Raw genomic sequence first — 23,456 nt, 5'->3', positions numbered from 1 at the left:
ACCAAACTGTGGTGCAGTTATTCACCCGGAATGTCCACTGCAGAAAACTGCAGCATTAACCGGCCTGCTAGATGCAGCAGCGGTCACATGGGATGAAGCATCATCCCAGGTGGCCGGCCCTCTGTCATCATTCATGCCGGCCCCCTGGGATGACGTATTATCCCATGTGGCCGCCGATACAGCCTGTGATTGGCTGCAGCGGTCGCATGGGATGAAACCTCATCCCAGGAGGCCGGCCTGGAGGAAGAAACAAACTCCTGAATAAGTATAACATTATTTTTTTTCACAGTTGCGTTTTTGAGTCCCACGGCCACGTAAAAAATGCCCCGTGGGAATGGAACACCGTTTTTCCCATTGAAATCAATGGGCAGATGTTTGAGGGCGTTCAGCCCCCGCATTTTTAGCCGTTTTTCGGAGGGCGTTTATGGCCCGATAAATGGCTGAAAATAGGCCGTGTGAACATACTCTTAGTCTTCTTTCTCCGTCACCCTGGATCGCTGTGAGGGGAGGGTAAAGAGGGCTATAAGGCTATATTCACACGACGTGAAAAAAAAGAGCAGTTAACAACGGATCAACTGTCAGTTTTTCATGACTGTTTTGCATCAGTATGTCTCAAAATTCTAATTAATTTCCCGACCGTCTGACCATTTTTAACTGCCATTTGCCATACATTTTTCATGGCCGTTAAAAAATGGATGAATTTTATTTGTTCAGGTTTTTTTGTCCCAGCCATTTAAAACACCACAATGCCCATATAGGTAGTGCTGCAATACCCCTGTAGATAGTGCCACATTGTCCACTGTAGATAGTGCCCACAGTGTCACGGCTCCCACTGTAGATAGTGCCCGCATAGTGCCACACAGTGCACATGTAGATTGCACCATAGTGTCACCTGTAGGTAATGGCCATTTAATGCATAGTGCCACAGCCCATATATAGAACCCTCTGTAGGTAGCACCACACCCCCTGTAGATAGTGCCACCCTCTGTAGATAGTGCCACCCCCTGCAGATAGCACCACCCCCATAGACAGCACTAACCCTGTAGGTAGCACCATCCACCCTGCAGATAGTGCCACCCCCCTGTAGATAGCACGACCCCCCCAGTAGATAGCACCAGACCCCCCTGTAGATAGCACCAGACCCCCCTGTAGATAGCACCAGCCCACCCCCATCCCTGTTGATAGTGCCACCTAAGCTCCCTCTAGGAGCATAATCCCCGGTCAGAGCGCTGTGGCTCTGTCCATATATAGACAGTGATGTCAGTGGCTCCCTTTAGGAGAGGAGTCCCCGGCCAGATTGTTGCCGACACTCTGGCCGGGGATTCCGCTCCTAGAGGGAGCATAGGTGGCGCTATCTGCAGGGGGGGGGGTGTAATGCTATCTACAGGGGGGTGTCACTATCTGCAGGGAGGTGGTGCTATCTACAGGAGGGATGATGCAATATGCAGGGGGTGGCACTATCTACATGGGGATACTATCTACAGGAGGGGTGATGCTACATTCAAGGAATGGCCCTATCTACAGGGGGATGGTGAGACATCGGGGACTCCCTCTAGGAGGGGAATCCCCGGCAAAAGCGCACTGGCCGGGGATTCCCTCCTAGAGGGAGTTTAGGTGGCGATATTTACAGGGGAATTTTCACTATCTACAGGGGGTTGTGTGCGGTGCTATCTACAGAGGGGGGTGTATTCGGGGGCTCTCAAAGCCCAGGCAGACATGAGAGTGCAGCGCTGCTTACAATGAAGCAGTGCAGAACTCATTAAACCCAGTTCCAGGCTGCCAACGTTTATATACGTGACAACTGCACGGGGCATTGACAGTTGGAACGTATATAGCCGTATGGCAGTCGTGAAGGGCTTAATATCTAAAACTTAGCCCGTGCTGAGAACGCTCTCTTATTGCTTAAATCTGTTTTTTATTATAAACATATGTTTTTAAATGTTTGGTGTTTTTTTCTTGGTGTTCGACTAGCTGCATAAAACAAATCTTTAAATATTCCAGTTTTCACACTTTCCACTAGAGCAGACACAATCAGCCAATATTGTAGCTGACTTGTAGCTCACTTTTCCGCTTTGCTGTATAGACTGGAAAAGAATTAACAGAGTCATATAATTTTTATGAAAGATCTATTGTACTAAAGAAGACAGGATTGTATATCTATAATACACAGAAATCCAACATGCCCAATCCTTCTTTCCTTCAACATCTGCTATTGGGAGAAAGCTGGGACAGCCGCATTTACATCAGATAGTGGGCTGGTATTGATGTAATCAGCATGTTCGTCCGACTGTTATCTGATGTGTATGGGCACCTTAAGTTTTTATGCCTCTACCCCTGTCTGGGGGAGGGAGCTGTACTCCATCACTTCTGCGAGTCTGTAATAGTCTTTCATTTCTCTGACAATTAACTCACATTCATTTCAGCTGCCATATACAGACAATACAGGAAGGAAGTGTTCATCTCCTATAAGGCCACCTCCAGGGAAGTAAAAAAAAAAAACAGAAGACACATTGTTTTGCTTTTACAGACTTACATCTAATTAATGAAACTAACATTAAATACATGACACATTCGCTTTAATAAAATGCATAAAGATCAACATAGCTGATAGACAGGCATGAAAAGAATGAGGAGACTAGATTTTTAACAATTAAATATAGCCCTTTTATTATACATGGAGACTGAAGACTGAAGAACAGCGTTTGTTCATGTTTGGAAATATACTAAAAGTCTGTAAGAAAGACTTCTCAGTATTTACAATAGATTTGTAAAATGCATATTGATTTCAACTTACTGACTTCAGTGATCACATCACAACCGAGATATAAAGACCCTCGCTACACTTTACATGGATATATATATATAGAAGTACTATAAAATATATTCTTGCAAGTCAGTTCAACATGTCTAGACAATCTATAATTGAAAGACATTCATAGTGTTTAATTGCCGTAAAACAAAGTCTGGTATTTTTCTCTGAGTTTCTTTTTAATGGCACATTGGCTTAATACCCCCCCCCCCCCCCCCCGCCCCCATTTTACACACACAAAAAAATGATGACAATGTAAGAAAAGCAATTTACACATAATATGATGTATCAATACAGAAATTTGTATAGGTGTATATATATTTGTTTTAAGAAAATGATTGCAATATTAATAAATTAACAAATTCATGGTCTCAGACATTAAGAGGTAGTTGAACACTGCCCTTGGAGTGTGTGTTATTTGTACTGACAAAATTGCATATTGATGGTACAGAATTGTTCTTTGGAGGGAAAAATGTATAAATATTTTAAAAACTTCATCAATTTTGCTTTTAGAGACTGTGAGCAGTAATAGAATGACATACTGAAGCGGTGTACATAGATTTTAGCGGATAATTTAAAGACACAATTGCAGTTAAAACAAAGCAAAGACAGTACATAAAGTTACTTTTTAGGACTTAAAGGGGTTGTGCAGTATTAGAAAACAGTGACACTCCTGTCCATTGGTTGTGTTTGGCATTGCAACTGGGCCCTATTCAACTAAATGGAGACAAGCTGCAATTTCAGACACAACCCATGGACAGGTGTGGCACTGTTTTTTTTTTAAAAAAAAAGCAGATCCTTTTTTTCTAATCCTAAAAAAATAGGACGTGTCTTATTGTCACATGGACCCTTCACACTGACCGTTAAAACAACGGCCGTGTGAACGGCCACATTGAATTATATATGTCCATGTGACGGCTGTTGTTTTGACGTCCGTTACACGGACGTATAACACGTTCGTGTGAAAAAGGCCTTAGGGTAAGGACACACAGCATAAACACTGCGGATTTTCCGCAACGGATTTCATTGCAGAAAATCTGCAGATTTGAACAAATCGAATCCACCCACTGCAGAAAAAAATCAGCCGGGGAACCGTTCACAAATTGAACTGCGGTGCAGCTTTTTAATCCACAGCATGTGAATGCGATGGTAAGTTAAAACTTGCAACAAATAGGCAAATATTATTATAATTATTATTTCTGTTAAATATTAAGATTTTTGCAGCGGAAAAGCTGTGATTCGAACGCAAAAAAATATAAAAGACAATTTTTGGGGTTTTAAAATAATAAAAAGGTTGATAATTAACAATGGGCGCTGTCATAGCCATGCGATCCTCTGTTTTGAGTGCAGCCCGACCACCCGTGATGACAATTCATATAATAAATGTGACTGCTTCAGTGTCTTCTCAGGAGGCTCAAAACGGAGGCACGCGTCGTTATGACAACGGAGAACGGGGTTTGAACTTTTTATTTTTCTAGCAGTGTTACTGCAGCTGTAATTCCGCCAGAAAAACTCCACCACAATTTCCAGGACAGATACGCTGTGTACTTTCACGCAGCATATCCTCCCTGTGTGTCCTTACCCTTAAAGCGTCCATCCATGTTACAATAATTGTTAATAACAAGTCCTATGAATTGTCAAACTCTTACAATAAATGTGCTGTATATTTGTTGAGTAGAAAAAGAAACATTCTGATGAAAAACGTGGGCAATATTCACATCAAGAGATGTTTTAAAGCTAAAGGTGGTCATAGAATTTAGCGGTGTTCACACGCATTATGAAGCAGTTTTTGTTTTGTTTTTTTGGTTACAACTGAGAACGGATCCAAAAAACAAGTATAACATTTTCAATAATAAGACTGATTTTTTAAATAAAATAATAATAATACCGAAAAAACAATTGAAACTGCAAAGTTTGAAGATGAGTGTGTTCTACACGGAGACACTTCCTAAATTAGAACCACATATAGATTCCCTAAAAACACCAAGCTAGAGGGAGCAATAACACTCACAGAAAATGGTCCTTAAACGCCTGGTTGAGAAAATTTAAAACAGCGTGTGCCTATGAGTATGTGCACATGCAAACTCATACGGCTGAAAAAACTGAGCTGTTTTCAAGGGAAAACAGCTCCTGATTTTTAGACGTTTTTTAAGGAACTCGCATTTTTTGCGGTGTTTTTTACGGCCATTTTTGGAGCTGTTTTTCTATAGATTCAGGGTATGTTCACACGGCAGCGTCCGTAACGGCTGAAATTACGGGGATGTTTTCAGGAGAAAACATCCGGGGATAATTTCAGCCGTAACGGCATGTGCAGGCGCTTGAACGCCGCGTCCATTACGGACGTAATTGGCGCTGCTTTTCATTGGAGTCAATGAATAACGGCTCCAATTACGCCCCAAGAAGTGACAGGTCACTTCTTTGATGCGGGCGTCCATTTACGCGCCGTCATTTGACAGCGGCGCGTAAGTATACGCCTCGTGTGAACAGACAAATGTCAGCCCATTGCTTTCAATGGGCAGATGTTTGTCAACGCTATTGAGGCGCATTTTTCGGACGCAATTCGGGGCAAAAACGCTCGAATTACGTCCGTAATTAGTGTGTGTGAACATACCCTCAATGAAAAACGGCTACAAAAACGGCTCAAGAAGTGACATGCACTTCTTTTTCGCAGCTATTTTTTTACACGGCCGTTTTTCAAAAACAGCCGCGTTAAAAAATCGCCCCGTCAGAACGGAACGCCGTTTTTTCCAATTAAATCAATGGGCAGATGTTTGGAGGCGTTCTGCTTCAGATTTTTCGGCCCGAAAATAAGCTGTGTGAACATACCCTTACACTAAGGCCAGATTCCCACTGGTTGGATATGCTGCATAAACACAGTGCAGCTAATCCAACCTGGAACCCGCAGCATCTTCTGTTGGAAAAACTGCACCACATTGTGATGCGGTTTTTCAAATGGATTTTCCACTGCGGAATGCAGTGCTGGGTTAAAAAAAAACTTGACCATACTTACCCCCTCCCTCTTTTCTGTGCATAGTCCAGCCTCCCAAAATGAAGTTGCAGGCCATGTGATGAGACAGCCTGTGATTAGCTGCAGCGGTAACATGGGATGAAACGTCATCCGAGGAGGAGGGACTGCAGGAAGAAGGAGAGCATTCTGGGTAACTATGATTTTTATTTTTTTACTGAGTTGCGATTTTTGCGGCGGAATCGCTGCGATTCCACCGCAGAAGTCGCAACACTTAACTTTCTGTTGCGGGTTTTGCATTCCCATTGAATTCAATAGGGAAAACTCACAACAGTAAATCAACGAAAACGCAGCATAAATTGACATGCTGCGGATTTAAATTCCGCACCAGGTGAATTTATTAAAGTTTTCGCTTCGCTGCAGTTTTTTTTCCGCAGCGTGGGCATGAGATTTTAAAAATCTCATTCACTTTGCGGCTACTGTAAATGCTGCGGAATTTCCTCAAAATTCCGAAGTGAAAATTCCGCAGCGTTTACGCTACAAGGAAGCCTGGCCTAAAGTAAAAAATATTTTCTACCCGGTTACTTTGCATCCATGTAAAGTTATCACATTCCAGGAGATAGGGCCACCCTTACAACCGTAATAAGGATCTTTAATTTGGACTGTAAGGCTAGAGCTGAACAACATCATTGATTTTGCGATTCCCAAACGCACGTCAGTCACATATCCCTCTTTAGTGCAACTTTCATGTGACTTTGTCGTACCTCTTTTTTTTTTTTTTTTACACCAATTTTTTTAAATAGTAAGGCAAGTAGTGTTACGGTGTACGACAGAAAAGTGCCACATATTTCCCATTGAAATTAATGGGATGCGAATGTTGTGCAAAGTCGCGCAGCATCAAAGTTGCAGTCAGCTGCAACGTTGGTGAAATAGGAAGTTGCAGAAGAATGAAGTTGCACAATTTGTGTGACTCTATGCTTTTCTATAGAAGCAACAAAGATGCCGTGTAGCTCTAGCCTTACAGATACGTTAGGAGAAAAATAAGGAACTGTTCACGTTACGCTCTCTGCCCAACGCATATGCTTGAATATTAAAAAAAGTTATTCAAACTATTTCTTCGGCATATCCATTGACTTCAATGGGTCAAACGCAGTCCATAAGAGTTTACTTTTAACCGACTTTGCGTCGGCATACACTTTTTTTTGTAGAACAAAATAGCGTAGTTTACCATGCCATTCTGTCTTCCAAAGAAACAGTATACATTATAGTCAATGTGTGACGTATGCAAACATAATTCTTTACCGTTTTGAACTCCTTTTTGGTAAAAGAAAAAAAGATATTCCAATGTTTAACGTCTACGTAAAAAAAATGTTGACGGAAGAAATCAAATTACATACTTTTGTCTATGTTTGTAGCTTATACGTTAATCGTTTATGTAATAAAACTTCCATACATGAATTTTACACCCTATCTGTATGCGTTTTTATATATTTGCATTTATGATCCGTGACTTATTAATATGGGTGCCATTGTGAGATATATATATATATATATATATATATATATATATATCTCACATATACATACCTTTCATACCCTGCCCTATTCTACCAGGAAACACGCCAAAACATGCAGAAACACCCCATTTGGATAAAATTTGCTAAAATTTTGTCTGAATCACAGGATTAAAGTTTGCAGGACTGTCCCATGAAAATGAAGTTTGTAGGCAACTATGCAAATACATTCTTCAAAGGGGTTTCAGTTAGCATGTGACATTATGAGAAGCTATGCACAGAGCGCCGATTTTACTAATAAAATTTGGGATTCAGAAGTTTTTCATTTTTACATTTGTTGCACTTGTTTTTTTAGTCTTGTTAAAAGTGAGTGTACCCTTCGTGTATTAATATACTTACGTGTTATCCTAATATAACATTTTCCACACTTTCCTTCATTCTCTGTAATAACTCCTTTACATCACTAACACTAAAGGCACCGAGACTTAGCAGATTTCATTTTTAGGCACAAATTGTAGCTGCCTTCTAGTGGATATAGGAGACATAGTGTTGCTTTTGCATATGTATAACTGTTAAATGATATTTGCATCTTTGGCCATAGAGTAGAATAGTCCTTTATGTTCCAGTAATGTTGATGGAGTGTCAAATTCTACAATTTCACCTTTGTCGAAAACGACTATCCTGTAGAGAAAATAATGAAATAAAAAATAAACTAACAATAAAATTTGAACATTGCTGATTGTCAAAACAGCATTTCTGCAACTGAATCTGCATGCAAACTCATAGTTGCTTTATCATAATAACAGAACTGCACACATTAGAAGGGATATTGACATCAGCTGTATCCAAGTACAGGTAAGTATGTGTGCATGAGGGGAGCCTGCAATCTGATCAGATATCTCAGACAATTACAAATCTGCTGGGGTACCCAAAGATGTACTAAACCCAGGGGTGGGATCCGGCCGCTTCTCCTGAAATGGTTGTTAGAAATGACAGCCAGTTTGCAAAATCCGGGAGAAGACTGAACCTGATCCGGTCTTGCCTGAACTCAATCTTATCCGTATCCTTAGGATGCGGAAATAATTGAACAGCACTAACTGGCCCTGGCAGGAGCAAGGAAACCCTGCCCCCCCCAATTGGCGCTTTGTACGAGATGCAGGCTGCGCAGTGATGTCATGGTGCCACCTGTGTCGGTCCACTGGAGCAGGCCTAGCCACAAGAGGCTAGGCCTGCATCGCTAGATAACAGAATGGAAATGGGGACAAGTATGTTATATTTATTTATTTGAAAGGACACAGTGTGTGGCACTTTCTACAGGGGGCACATAGTGTGCGACATTATCTACTTGAGGCATAATAAGTTCTATAGGGGGCACAGTGTGTGGGACTTTTGCTACAGGTGGCACAGCATGTGTGGCACTTTCTACAAGTGTGAGTGTATGTGGCACATTCTACAAAGAGCAAAGTGTATGTGGCGGGTTCTACACGGTGCACTGTATATGGCACTATCTTCAGGGGGCACTGTGTGTAGCACATTCTACAAGGGGCACACGGTGTGGCATTTTCTACAGGGGGCACAGTGTGACTATCTATAGTGGACTCAGTGTGTGTGGCACTTTCTACAAAGGCCATAGTGTGTGTGGCTCGTTCTACAGGGGGCACATTGTGTATGGCTCGTTTTACAATGGGAACAGTGTGTGTGGCACCTTTTTACAGGGGGCACAATGTGTGCGGCACTTTATACCGGTGGGCACTGTGTTTGGCGCTTTAATTTTAGTGGCAGTAGCACTTTTCTAGGGGGCACTGCGTGTGTGGCTTTTTATTTTCAGGGAGCACAGTGTGTGGCACAATTGTATTTGGGGATAACGTCTATGGCGCTATTATATTCAGGGCGCTGTGTGTGGCAGCATGAGGATTCTGTTTTAGTATAGGGCTTGCAGATGTGCTGCAAAAGTAAGGAACCAAATACATTTTGGGTGAAAAACTCTTCAGAGGCAAGGTGTAGCTGGAGGAAGTCATTATGGAGGTCTAGGCCGAATTAAGGAAAATAAATTAAGAGTGCTACTTTAGTCACAAAAGATGTCCATGTGAGTCACCGAATGTACATGTTAAGTCTGCCTTTGACTGATCAGTACTGTAGTCACTTGTATTATCTGCAGCAATATGATGGGTCCTACAATTGTTTTTTTGTATTAAACAACAACTCCCAGCATAACCTTACCAATGTTCAGGGGATACTGGAAGTTGTACTTTTTCATGATACAAAATTATAGGGCAGGGGTTACACTGACTTTAAAAACGATCTCTGTACTGATCTTTGTTCTGGTGCTGTATATATGTATTGATCTTTGTTCTGAAGCTGTATAAATTTATTGAGCTTGGTTTTGGTACTGTATTTATGTGCTGAGCTTGGGTCTGGTGCTGTATTTATGTACTGAGCTTTGTTCTGGTGCCGCATTTATGTACTGAGCTCGGTTCTGGTGCCACATTTATGTACGGAGCTTTGTTCTGGTGTTGTATATATGTACTGAGCTTGGTTCTGGTGCTGTATATATGTAATGAACTTTGTTCTGGTTGCTGTATATATGCAGTGAGCTTTGTTCTGATGCTGTATATATGTACTGAGACTTGAATCTGAAACTGTATATGTAGATGAAAATTTGTATTTGGTGGTTGTGGAAAAAGGCTGGTAAATTTGCCAAAGTACTGCTGCGCACACTGCACTGTTCTCAACTCTTGCACGGCCTAACTATATGGGCTTCGCACGCCTACGGTACTGATTGTGCACATATAGATCTGTACGTAATGTGTCAGTTTAATATAGTAACGGTGAGTACTTTAGGCAGTTTTGTATGCGTATGTTATTACATACATAGTGCGTCAATCCAGTTAAATATTCTGTACAGGGAGCCACACAAGTTTGGAAAGTTTATAGGATATTACTGATATATACACAAAGATTTATTTAGATTTTCAATTAAAATACAGTGTACTTGAAATATTGTAATAGTTTTGATTATAAGAGTAGGTATCATTTTTTATTGCGCCCTGCACGGCAAGCTACACTGCAAAAACCGAACACCCCCCCCCCCCCCTGCAACTATATCTTTATCAGCTGAGTAGGGAACCTGCTGTTAAAGTTTTTTAATCCCACCACTGCCTAAACCAATAGTTGTATTGATTCTCAGTAGCGATAGTCAATTTAAACAATGTGCGGGTATGCAAATCTACAATTGCTATCGTCCATAGGTTTCTGTAACTACAACGGATTCCATTGTAGTGGAAACCGCATATGCTGTGCCATCTCTCCACCGAAAAGAAGCAATAGGACATGATTGTTCAGGATATCAATCAAGGGGACCATAGCAATGAGATCCCCTGATGTTTCTCTTAAATACCACCAAAGAATTCTAACTAGGATATGAATACAGTTTACTCTTTTGCCACAGACACCCCAAATGTTATTCTGGTGCCTGCACTCAATAAGTTTTGACTTCTTTTTGTTTTTTATCAAGCTAATGATATAGCGGGAGTTTCTAGAAATACTCGCCTAGGAAACAATTGTTTCACAATGCCCTAATATAACATTAGCCCTAATATTTAGTTTCAAACCAATTTATGGAAATCTAGCAATAGAAGGATACAAGGTATGAATAGCATATAAAAGTATGGCAAGCTGTAAACTAAACGCAGGAAGTTAGTAACTAGTATCCATTGGTATAAAGCAGTAAGGACAACAGTAATAAACCAAACAACAATAACACTGTGTCAATATTGCATAGAAGTATACAAATGTATGAACGTCGAGCCCTAATATTTAAAGAAAAAGTTACATTTTAAGTTAGAAAAAAAATTAGGACTAACCTCGTGTAGTCCATGATCGTATTGAGCCGGTGAGCGATAGTGATTACTGTACAATCCTTAAATTCCTTTCTAATGGTCGACTGTATAAGATCATCAGTCTCCAGGTCCACAGCTGCAGTCTAAGAAGAATAAAATATAGCATATACTTTTATACAGCTTTGACCTTATCCAACATTTGTAAAGAAAGAGCTTACAGTTTTATATGGTAACCTAGAGTCTATGGTTATCTTTAATATATTTTATTAAAATGTATATGTTAGCACATCTATTTATCATATATCTATACCTCCCACTATTTGTATCCTCATTCGCTGGTCACTTTAAAGCCTTAGAACACCTACTTTTATGTAAATTTGCATACGCCTTGCCCATTTCGGGCCCATCTGCGAAAAACGGGACGGTTGGGAGGTGTGTCTATCAACTATAAAGCTGGCCATAGACATGAGATGATTTTTGAAAAAACAACTGTTCGCTGACCACTAGCGTCCCCTGTTTTACCATATACATATTAATTACGGTCTAATAAATAAAATGTAAAAAAGAACACTTTAACATCATAATCACAGCAGATCACAGTAAATACAAGAACATAGCCTTTTAACTACAGAAACACACTTCTGTGGCATCATTATAATAAAACACTACCTATAAATAAAAACACACACACACTTGAAACTTCAGAATAGAATACATTCTATATAGAAACACACACTATCCTGACTTCAACATGTTCTCTTGAATACAGCCTTTAAATGCAGGCACAAACTACTGTGGATTCATTATAACAGAACACTACTTCTAAATAATAACACACATTATTGTTATATTATAATAGAACATAGCCTATAAATAAAAACGCACTCTTGTAACAACACACACACTATTGTGACATCATCACAATAGAATACAGCCTTTATACACAGACATACACTACTATGGAGTCATTATAACAGAACACAGCTTCTAAATGAAAAAACACACCTTTGTGACATTATAATAAAACTTGACCTATTCATAAAAAAACACATTATTGTGATATAATAGAGTGCAGCCTCTAAATACAAATACGCTACTATGACATCATCGCAATAGAACACAATTCACATAAAAACACTAACTATTCCGACATCATAATAGAATCAAGCCTATAAATACACATATTATTATGACTTCATCACAGACACAGACAATAAATGCAGGCAGTATTGTGATATCATGGGAATAGAACACATGCTAAAATATATGAACAAATTATGTGATCATCACAATAGAACACAGTCTATAAGTAATAGATTTCTATGGAAACCCATTTTACTAATCCTTTTAACACACATGTGAATCAGGCTTACTTTCTCTATAGTGACAGCACTCTGACTAATAAAGGGTAATCCTGATATAATAGGGCATATGGAAAGTGACTGAACCCTATATTTGGATAAAGAATATATGACATATGCAGTTTACTATATGATTGTGAATTCGAGTACCTCAGATTTTCTCCTCCTTCAGAGCACATGTGATTAAGACCATCAGGTAAGGCTGAGGCAAAACTTTTCAAGTGAGCCAATTCTAGGGCTGTCCAAATGTCGTCATCGGAATAATTATCAAATGGATCTAGATTCATTCTCAGTGATCCAAAAAATAAAACTGGATCCTGCATAAAATAAAAACAGACATACCAGGTCCAGAACAGCATGTATTATCCAACTATCAGATGAAGATTTCTTGCATAATAAAAAATGAACAGAATTTTTTTTTTTTTTAAATCTGCACACAAATTATTGTAATTTAAAACGAAGTTGGCCTCACCTGTGGAATAATTGTTATTTTCGATCTTAATTCATGAAGGCCTAGTTTTGATATGTCTGTTCCATCTATGCGAATTGCCCCAGTTGCAGGCTCCAGAATTCGAAACAATCCCAAGGTAAGAGATGATTTACCGGCTCCAGTTCTTCCTACGATACCAATCTGTCCATAAAATACAAATGTTTGTTATACATCTTTTCTTGCAATAGAAATATTTATAAGTGTACATTAGAATGGGCATTGAAAGTATAGGTAGAAAATATGGCAATAAATAGTGTTATGTGCCAGGGGCCTACATGTCAGTTTTAGCATTTCCCCTGCAGCCCTAGGACTAAAAGGGGTTTTCCCACAAATGTCTGATCCCTGGGGATCCCACCAATGGGACCCCCACCAATCACTAGAACGGGGGTCTGGAGCCATCCGCTCATCCTCGTTAAAGAAAACTTTAAAATAAGTGGCAGTCGAGTGTGTACCTTGCTGCTCCATTCAATATCTATGGGGATGATGGAAACAACAAAGTGCAGTACTTGGCTACCTCCGTCTGTCCCGTGGACTAGACTGCAGTGAGAAGGAATGGAGGGGACTCAGCGGAGACGAGTCAGTGCACTGGTTCTGTTTTGTCTTGGTTTTAGTATTTTTGACATTATAAGTCAATAAAATTCGCCAGGATAACACCTGTTGTGGCTTTAATAAACAGAAGCCTTGACAGTAGTATGAACAAAACCTTCTGTACTTATTTTTGCTTTTGGTTATGGCATTTCATTATAAATTCGACATGATTATTAGCTGTAAAGGTATGTAAACAAATCATGTAGTTATGAGCAGCACCACCGCATTTAAAAATAAAAGTGTGAGCACAAGCAGTTTTGCTGCAAACTACATTAAAGGGAGTCTGTCCCCAGAATGTCCATATTAAACTAGTAACAGGGTATTGTAGAGGAGACTTAACCTGTTTCTAGAGTGTAGCTTCAATTTGTGCTTACTGCCTCCTTTGTAGAGAAATTTGTTTTATTAGGTTTATGCTAATGAGCATTTAGGTGCAACGGTGACGCCCTCGTTGCACCTAAATACTCATTAGCATAAACCTAATAAAACAAATTTCTCTACAAAGGAGGCAGTAAGCACAAATTTAAACTACACTCTAGAAACAGGTTAAAGAGGCTCTGTCACCAGATTTTGCAACCCCTATCTGCTATTGCATGTGATCGGCGCTGCAATGTAGATTACAGTAACGTTTTTATTTTTAAAATACGAGCATTTTTGGCCAAGTTATGACCATTTTTGTATTTATGCAAATGAGGCTTGCAAAAGTCCAAGTGGGTGTGTTTAAAGTAAAAGTCCAAGTGGGCGTGTATTATGTGCGTACATCGGGGCGTTTTTAATACTTTTACTAGCTGGCCGTTCTGACGAGAAGTATCATCCACTTCTCTTCAGAACGCCCAGCTTCTGGCAGTGCAGATCTGTGACGTCACTCACAGGTCCTGCATCGTGTCAGACGAGCGAGGACACCGGCACCAGAGGCTACAGTTGATTCTGCAGCAGCATCGGCGTTTGCAGGTAAGTAGCTACATCGACTTACCTGCAAACGCTGATGCTGCTGCATAATCAAATGTAGCCTCTGGTGCCGATGTGTCCGACACGATGCAGGACCTGTGAGTGACGACACAGCGTGATCTCTCGAGAACACGGCTGTGTCTGCACTGCCAGAAGCTGGGCGTTCTGAAGAGAAATGGGTGATACTTCTCATCAGAATGCCCAGCTAGTAAAAGTATTAAAAACGCCCCGATGTACGCACATAATACACGCCCAGTTGTACTTTTACTGTTAAACACACCCACTTGGACTTTTGCAAGCCTCATTTGCATAACTACAAAAATGGTCATAACTTGGCCAAAAATGCTCGTTTTAAAAAAATAAAAACATTACTGTAATCTACATTGCAGCGCCTATCTGCTGCAATAACAGATAGGGGTTGCAAAATCTGGTGACAGAGCCTCTTTAAGTCTCCTCTACAATACCATGTTACTAGTTTAATATGGACATTCTGGTGACAGACTCCCTTTATTGACCTTTCTTAAAGGAGTTGTTCCAGGAAATGTTCCAAAAATAGCTTCTATGGGAAACCAAAATCATCGTATAAGCAGTTTTCTCAGCATGTGTTTTCAGCCATTACAATTATTCACTGCCAGATCAAATTAAACTGCTAAGAAATATTTATAATCATGAATTGTTTAATTGACAGAAACAAAAAAAGAGAATAAAAACATCTATTTCTTACTAGAAAGAATATTGCAGCATCAAGTAATGTCATAATTCTGCATTTTAAAGGGGTTATCTGACATTCTGACAAATTCCCAAAATAGAACTAACATGTAATAAATAAGTACATAGAAAAAATGTATCCTTCCATTAAAATTCTGCTCTATTCCCTCGCTCAGTCTTGCTGCTGTTCCCCTTTGAGGCGGTTTGTAAACTAAGCCTCAGTGATGTTCTGTCCATAGTCATGTAATGTCACCTTTCAACAATTTCCAAACCCTGCTGTCCACTTTGACTTCTCATCCATATTGACAAAATCTACTGCTGCCATGTGACATTACCTCACAATGAACACAATGCCCAATAGGACTGACAGAGACATAGGAGAGCAGAATTTTTTGTATATTCCTATTACAGGTTGGTGCTACAAGGACTGAGGCCTCATTTACATCTGCGTTGGAGGCTCCGTTAGGGGGCTCAGTCCCAAATCTGGTCAAAAAAACTTGCGTGCTGCACTATTGTTTCCGCTAAAACCATGGACAGCCCGACGGGAAACCCAACGGAACACATTAAAGTCAAGTCAGTAGAACGGAATCGGCGCTTTCGGTATTTCAGTTGTTCTGCTCTTTTGATGTAGCAAATTGACAGAAACACAGGTGTGAACCCAGCCTTAAATTGACAAACGAGATACGTTTATGCCCTCAGATAATTCAGCAGACAATGATCTAAAATAGCCTGAAAAAAGACAACTTAACACCAACCTTTTCTCCAGGCAGGATAGATGCTGTGACTTTCTTTAAAGCCAGTTCTAATTCTTTTCTATACCTCAAGCCGTAATTCTGAAATTCTATTCTACCAGCATGTGGCCACTCTGTTAGTGCTGAATCATGTTCTGATGTCCACGGGGCCTAAGGAAGCCAAATAGTGTGTTAAATATGAAAATAAATATTATCACAAATAATCAAGAAAAAAACCATGTAGGAATAAATGTTGTGCTGTTACATTATTAGTATCGATATTCAAAACCATAAGTATTGCAGTTCATGTCGGACAGTTAAAGGGGTTCTCTGGTTTCCATAAATGAATCAAAAAATCAGCTAACGCCTTTAAACACTAGTAATGCAGTGCCATTTAATGCCCAAGAATAGAACAACTATATGTTTAATAATTGCCCATAATATATGGATTCATATGTTTGAATTTGTAGGAGTGACCATGAAAACATTCATAACTTCTAGAATGTTTAGAAAGTCAAACAAGTGAGAAATAGTTCCTTCATTCCTTTGGTCTGATATCTGTTTGGATTCTGCTAGCTCAGGGGTAGGCAACCTTTTTTGTATGGTGTGCCGATAAAAAAAAAAATCAAAGATAAATTACTTGGGTGTGCCATGCAAAAAATAAGTCATTAACATTTCAGTGTTAGCATTGTCCCTGACTTTTTTTGCAAAGATGATCCATCTGTGGTGACTACGAGGTAACTTTGAGCTGAACACAAGCCTCACAGTGATCTGCAGTAAGCCGGCTACATGAGGGGCTGAGGATGGAATTCATGTGTGAGAAGATCTTCGCACACAGATACGCACAGGAGAGAGCAGCTACTAAACACCAGCTTATGGGGGGCTGATCACAGGCGAAGAGAGGCTACTAAACACCAGCCTGTGGGGGGCTGATCACAGGCGAAGAGAGGCTACTAAACACCAGCTTGTGGGCGGCTGATCACAGGAGGGGGCGGCTACTAAACACCAGCTTGTGGTGGGCTACTCACAGGAGGGAGCAGCTACTAAACATCAGCTTGTGGGGGGCTGCTCACAGGAGGGGGCGGCTACTAAACACCAGCTTGTGGTGGGCTACTCACAGGAGGGAGCAGCTACTAAACATCAGCTTATGGGGGGCTGATCGCAGGAGAAGAGAGGCTTCTAAACACCATCTTGTGGGGGGCTGATCACAGGAGAGGGGCGGCTACTAAACACCAGCTTGTGGGGGGCTGCTCACAGGAGGGAGCAGCTACTAAACACCATCTTGTGGGGGGCTGCTCACAGGAGAGGTGCGGCTACTAAACACCAGCTTATGGGGGCTGATCACAGGAGGGTGCAGCTACTAAACACCAGCTTGTGGGGGGCTGCTCACAGGAGGGAGCAGCTACTAAACACCAGCTTGTGGGGGGCTGCTCACAGGAGGGAGCAGCTACTAAACACCAGCTTGTGGGGGGCTGCTCACAGGAGGGAGCAGCTACTAAACACCAGCTTGTGGGGGGCTGCTCACAGGAGGGAGCAGCTACTAAACACCAGCTTGTGGGGGGCTGCTCACAGGAGGGAGCAGCTACTAAACACCAGCTTGTGGGGGGCTGCTCACAGGAGGGAGCAGCTACTAAACACCAGCTTGTGGGGGGCTGATCACAGGAGAGGAGCGGCTACTAAACACCAGCTTGTGGGGGGCTGCTCACAGGAGGGAGCAGCTACTAAACACCAGCTTGTGGGGGGCTGCTCACAGGAGAGGAGCGGCTACTAAACACCAGCTTGTGGGGGGATGCTCACAGGAGAGGAGCGGCTACTAAACACAAGATTGTAGGGGGCTGATCACAGGAGAGGAGCGGCTACTAAACACCAGCTTGTGGGGGGCTGATCACAGGAGGGAGCAGCTACTAAACACCAGCTTGTGGGGGGCTGATCACAGGAGAGGAGCGGCTACTAAACACCAGCTTGTGGGGGGCTGCTCACAGGAGGGAGCAGCTACTAAACACCAGCTTGTGGGGGGCTGCTCACAGGAGAGGAGCGGCTACTAAACACCAGCTTGTGGGGGGATGCTCACAGGAGAGGAGCGGCTACTAAACACAAGATTGTAGGGGGCTGATCACAGGAGAGGAGCGGCTACTAAACACCAGCTTGTGGGGTGCTGCTCACAGGAGAGGAGCGCTTACTAAACTCCAGCTTCTGGGCTGCTGCTCATTTCTGCAGCACAATGCTGCCACTATGGGGAGCAAACTCAAGACAGATGTATATAACAATCCTTAATTGCTTTAAGCAGTTTAAACTGGCGTATTCCAAAAATGTAATGATAGTGACACTTTAATGTTAAACTCCAGGCAAAAATTTAAAAATCAGCTTTTGCCTGGAGTTTAGGAGCCCAACCAGCCACCACCCCTCCCTCCACCCCTAGTCGAAAGTTATGCCAAAATCTTCTTGCATCCACTTGCTGGCCGGCTTCATAATTTTTTCCCAAGTGGCTTTAGCAATAGGCTGCACAGCACCCTCAGAGAAAATAACTTGCAGGAGCGTGCAGGTTCCCAGACTGTACAAAACACAGGGCAAAAGCAGATTTTCAATTTTGTCCCTGATGCATCTCTTTAAAATATAAGATTATTATATTAACATAGAGGTACTTACCTCAGGCTCCACATCACAATACTCCTTCACTCTCTCCACAGATACAGAGTTTGTTTCCATGTCTGTAGCGGTGTGCACTGCCTCTTTTAAAACACCGGTCAACTTAAAAAGTAAACAGCATTTACCTCTGTGAGCATTACTAAGAACATTATTAAGAAATCCTTTATTGACCTCTGATAAAAAGAAAATACAAATATAATAAAAGTACTAAAATATAAAAAGAAAATGTTAAGTGGCTTGTCTGTTTTCTCTGACTTTAGTCAAAAGTCCCTCAACAATGTGCTGATCGCAGAGGGTCTCGCTACAGAAACCACACCACAATCAGCTGTTATAGGCAGGGGATAACAGTGATGATGCAGGGAAAATTACGCCTATGGTCCATTGAAATCAAGGAGCCATCTGTGTAATACATGAACGAGCCTCTCACCACTTTGGCAACTAGAGAGGAATACGGAGCAAGTTTCCCCTTCTACTACATTTATTTGTTCTAATAAGGCAGATAAAAGGGATTCTAAGGCATCATGCACACGACCATTACTGTTTTGTGGACATGGATCTTAGTGGCTTCCATCTGCTGTCCGCTTTTTTTGGGCGGACCCATACACTAAAATGGGTGAGATGGACTGCAAATACAGACAAGATTAGGACCTGTTCTATAATTTGTGGAACGGACACGCAAAAAAAACAAAAAACGGATGTGTGCACGGCCCGATAGAAATCAATGATTTAGTATGCTATCAGCAAAAAAAAAAACAAACACTAAAGAAAACAACGGCTGTGTGCATGAGCCCTTAAAGCAAACAAACCCTTTAAAGTGCATCCCTTAAAGTGTCCTCAGTATGTCTACCATTACAGCTTCCATAGGGATTACCCCAACTGTCCTACAGTTATGAAAGGCATATCTGTCTAGTTATACAGCAATGTAAGTGAGGTGGATAAATGCTGTTCAGGACACTGAGAAAGATAGGTAATAAAGCTGTGGAGAGTTTAAAGGCAGCCATGTTGGTTGGCACAAAGATTCCCCAGGATCAAACACAAGTTAGTCCGGATTCACACGAGCGTGTGCGTTTTGCGAAAGTTCCGTGTGGCATGAGTATTTGGTGCGTGCCTGCGTGATTTTCGGGTATATAGCAGCGTGATGACACTCTGTTTTTATGTTTACAAACATAAAAGCAGGAGGTGCTTTTCTTTTTTCATTCATTTATTTTACTACTGTAGCGCGAATAACGCGCGGCATGCGGAAGTGCTTCGGTGTGCCGTGCGCGATTTTCACGCACCCATTGACTTCAATGGGTGCGTGATGCGCGAAAAATGGGCAAGTATAGGACATGTCGTGAGTTTTACGCAGCGCACATACGCTGCATGAAAATCACAGGATCTTTTGCTTGTTAACGGTTCAGGAAATGAGCTAATGGTTTACTTGAAATAAACCGTATCTGATTTGGTAGAGGCTGCAATAATCTACTAAGCCCCTAATCATGAAAATGATTTTGTGCCCTACATTACACTTACCCGAAGCGAGTTCACTACAGCAAGGCCAACGAGTCCAGGAGAAATGCTTTCCCTGAATAGTACACCCACAACAGCAACCGTAAAGACTATGAAATTACTGAGGAGATCACAGCGCACACTCAGCCACCTAACAAACAAGACAATTCAGTGTTTAGTTATTGTAAAAATACGTTTTCATCAAGGCATTTTAATCAAAGGGAAAATTAAAGGCATCTATTGATGCCAATCGAGTTAAAAGGAACCTGTCCCTAGATTTTAGGGCACTAAACCACCAGCTTGCGCAGTGAAGCAAGTTGCAGCGGCCTCGGCTTCAACAGCGCAAGATGCCGTTGGACTCATCTCAGGACTCCTCTCCGCTAATTTATAACTTCTTTTTTAAGAAACTAAAACGTAGTCTTGAGAGGAGCATGTTTAGGATGCTAAACCCCAGAAATATAACGACATATAAGAGGTTTTCGTGCTACACAAAATCTAGTGACAGGTTCCCTTTAAAGGTGTTGTCCAGTTTGGGGCAGTTTTTTATACTGATGACTCATCCACAGGATAGGTCTTCAGTATATGTTCTGCGGGAGTCCGACAACCGGAACCCGCACCGATCAGCTGTTCCGGCTGCCTCTGGGCACCGGAAGATATGCAGGGTCGGTGTTAGAAGAAGAACGCTGGGTTACTGCAACTCTGCTCCTATTCACGGCAGCATGGCCGCTATAAACTGGTCTGCTTCCAACACCGACCTTGCATAGTTTTCGTAGCCTGGAGGAAGCTGGAACATGTGATCGTGGGGGTCCGGGCGTCAGACCCCCCACTGATAATTTACTGATGACCTATCCTGTGGATAAGGTTATCAGTATAAAAGACAGCCCCAAACTGGACAACCCCTTTAAGCTTTGAATTGAACAGCTGAGTCATGTCTGACAGTCTTGTTGATGGTGATACACTGCTCAACAACCCCAATCTTTTCAATGGGATCATCACGCAGCATCCTACTAGCTACCAGTCTGTCTCAGAAAACTCAGGTACCCAGCTCATGACACAATTATAACTGACCTGAGCCATAGTTATCCACATTGTAAAAATATAGGGGAGAACCTCTTTAAAGGGGTTATAAGGGATTTTAAAATTGATGGCCTTTCCTTAGGATAGACCATCAATTTCAGATCGATGGAGGTCCAACTGATCAGATGTTTAAAGGGCCCGCGGCCCTGCCTGGTATTGCAGCGTTGCCCCATTCAAGTGAATGTAATGGCTTGTGCAAGTACTCCTTTTTAACAGCTGAAAGGTGTGGGTGCCAAGAGTCTGACCACCACCAATCTAATATTGATAGCTTATCCTAAGGATATTCCATTCATTTTAAAATCCTGGATAACCCCTTTAAGTTAGGTCTACATCCTAAATACCAATTGGTTGTGGCACTGTCAGAGCTTCCATATACACTTGTAAAGTATAGAATGTGTTTAATCTTGATTAAAAATGTTTTAGGCATCTAAGCCAAAATCTTCAAAATCCTGCTGGCTCAGTGTATTGGGCTGGTGATTTGCCTCTGGGCACTGTAGACTTTACACCAGGTGCTTCATAATAGCTTAAAATTAGCTCCATTTTGCCAGCTCTAAGAGAACTAGGAGGAAATGTCTTAAAGTATGGGCATCTTGGACTAGCCTTCCTCATGTCCGCATCCTGTTATGCAAACACAATATTGAATTACTGTAAGGATTCTGATCTCTCACAACACACTGATATGCTAATTTGATACTTGGAGGATATGGTAGATGTAATTTGTAAAGATTCCAATTTCCTCCTTCTCCATCTGTTGATGGTTCGGGTTCTTTGTTTTATCTGTATAGATTTGCTATCCGATAAGGTATTGTATTGAAAAATTTGATATACATTATATGATCTTGCACATGTTACTTTTTATGTCCCCGTGACTTGGAGTTTATACAATGAAATTGACGATGTAATTTGTTCATTCCTTTAATAAAAATGTATTGAAACGCACAATAACCTCAAATTAACTTTCCCAGAATGCAATACATTGCATTATAAGAGCTCAGCTACGCACCTCTTGTTTCCTCCAGAGACCAGCAGTGCCAGACGTGTCTGGCAGCTGCTTATATCCCCTTGCTGTTTAAAAAAAAACATGCAGCTGAAAGTCCATGTTAATGGGTAAATTGGGACTAGTAGCTGTGGGCCAAACAATTACTCAGCCAACAGTAGCCAATTGTTGTCTGTCCAAGCAATGACAGGTTATAATGCAGACATATACAATTTGTTACAATATCACCTATGGTATTACTATGAGTGCAGCATCAAGTTGAATCAAGGTGACTATCTTATTAACTATTTAAAAGAAATGCAGGTAAAGCCGTATCCACAGATTTTAGGGTGCTGGACTTTCAATAACCCCCAGTAAATCTATGCGTAGAACATAAAAGGGGCTTCACTATAAAATGTAGTTTGTTTCAACTGCAAGATTAAATGATTTCCTATAAATCTGAGTAAAAACTAAAATATAAGCCTTATGTAATTATCTTTCCACCGATTCTTCCGAAAAGTAAGTGGGAGAGCAAGACCTTGTCTGAACATAGTTTCCTGCCATTCTAATAAAATCTTCTTTAATACTTTATTACCTGTTAGCAACAAAGCTAGAGAAATAGAAGCGTTGGTTGGTGTTCAGACGTAGATTGCTCTCTTGAATAAAACGATCCTGTTCTCTGAAGGCTCGTATGACATTTACTCCTTGCAGCGATTCATTAAAGTGAGTGTACAGAGGTGATTTACTGACGGCATCCAGACGTTTCAGCTGCCGGGAAGTGGCAACATAAAATCTCTGCAAAGAAGACGAGCTGTGTAAATAGCTTTCAGCAAAGATTATTTTTGCAATACCAATTCATAAACCCAAATTATATTGGAAAGTATACTTTTTTTTTTTAAGAGCATCTTCACCAAATCAAATAAATACAAGACCTGTCCCAGAACTGTCCTCTTGCTTAAATTGTTCTCTTAGTCATTGTCACCCAGCTTACCAAAGACCATGAATAGTGTATTAATAATAGTGTATAAATCATTTGAAAGCAATGCAGATTTGGATTCTGTAACAGCTGCCGCTAGTGGTCGTCACTTAGCAATGAATTAGAAATGCCACATCTAGTGCATACTACTGTTCTAAAATTACTGCAAAAGCATAGTGGAAAACATTGTGTGGATGAGAATGATAACTTCATGTTCACGAACACTGCAGTAAAATGATGCAGCACAAAAACGCCAAAATAATGTCCTGTATGAACCTGAAAAAACAATTAGGTTACATATAAATGTCTGCTAAAGCTACATGCTCTCGTGATAATATACCCA

General features: G+C 41.1%; 1 protein-coding gene across 1 annotated transcript in view; it reads right to left on the bottom strand.

Annotated features, from left to right (window-relative positions):
• Positions 1-3,086: 3,086 nt before the first annotated feature.
• The window catches only part of LOC142656626 (multidrug resistance-associated protein 1-like), a 102,359-nt gene continuing 81,989 nt past the window's right edge, over positions 3,087-23,456 (bottom strand). The window contains exons 24-32 of the mRNA XM_075831550.1: positions 22,733-22,932; positions 20,109-20,235; positions 18,597-18,698; positions 15,975-16,121; positions 12,961-13,119; positions 12,639-12,805; positions 12,501-12,576; positions 11,152-11,270; positions 3,087-7,969 (exon numbers count right to left, since the gene is read on the bottom strand). Of these exons, the coding sequence (XP_075687665.1) occupies positions 7,861-7,969; positions 11,152-11,270; positions 12,501-12,576; positions 12,639-12,805; positions 12,961-13,119; positions 15,975-16,121; positions 18,597-18,698; positions 20,109-20,235; positions 22,733-22,932 (1,206 nt within the window). The 3' untranslated portion in view covers positions 3,087-7,860. The remainder of the gene's footprint in view (positions 7,970-11,151; positions 11,271-12,500; positions 12,577-12,638; positions 12,806-12,960; positions 13,120-15,974; positions 16,122-18,596; positions 18,699-20,108; positions 20,236-22,732; positions 22,933-23,456) is intronic.

The sequence above is a fragment of the Rhinoderma darwinii genome, chromosome 6 (assembly GCF_050947455.1).
Source record: "Rhinoderma darwinii isolate aRhiDar2 chromosome 6, aRhiDar2.hap1, whole genome shotgun sequence".
In the NCBI taxonomy this organism is placed as follows: Eukaryota; Metazoa; Chordata; class Amphibia; order Anura; family Rhinodermatidae; genus Rhinoderma; species Rhinoderma darwinii.
Note: the sequence above shows the minus strand (reverse complement) of the source record. Positions and strands in the feature narration are given on the sequence as shown.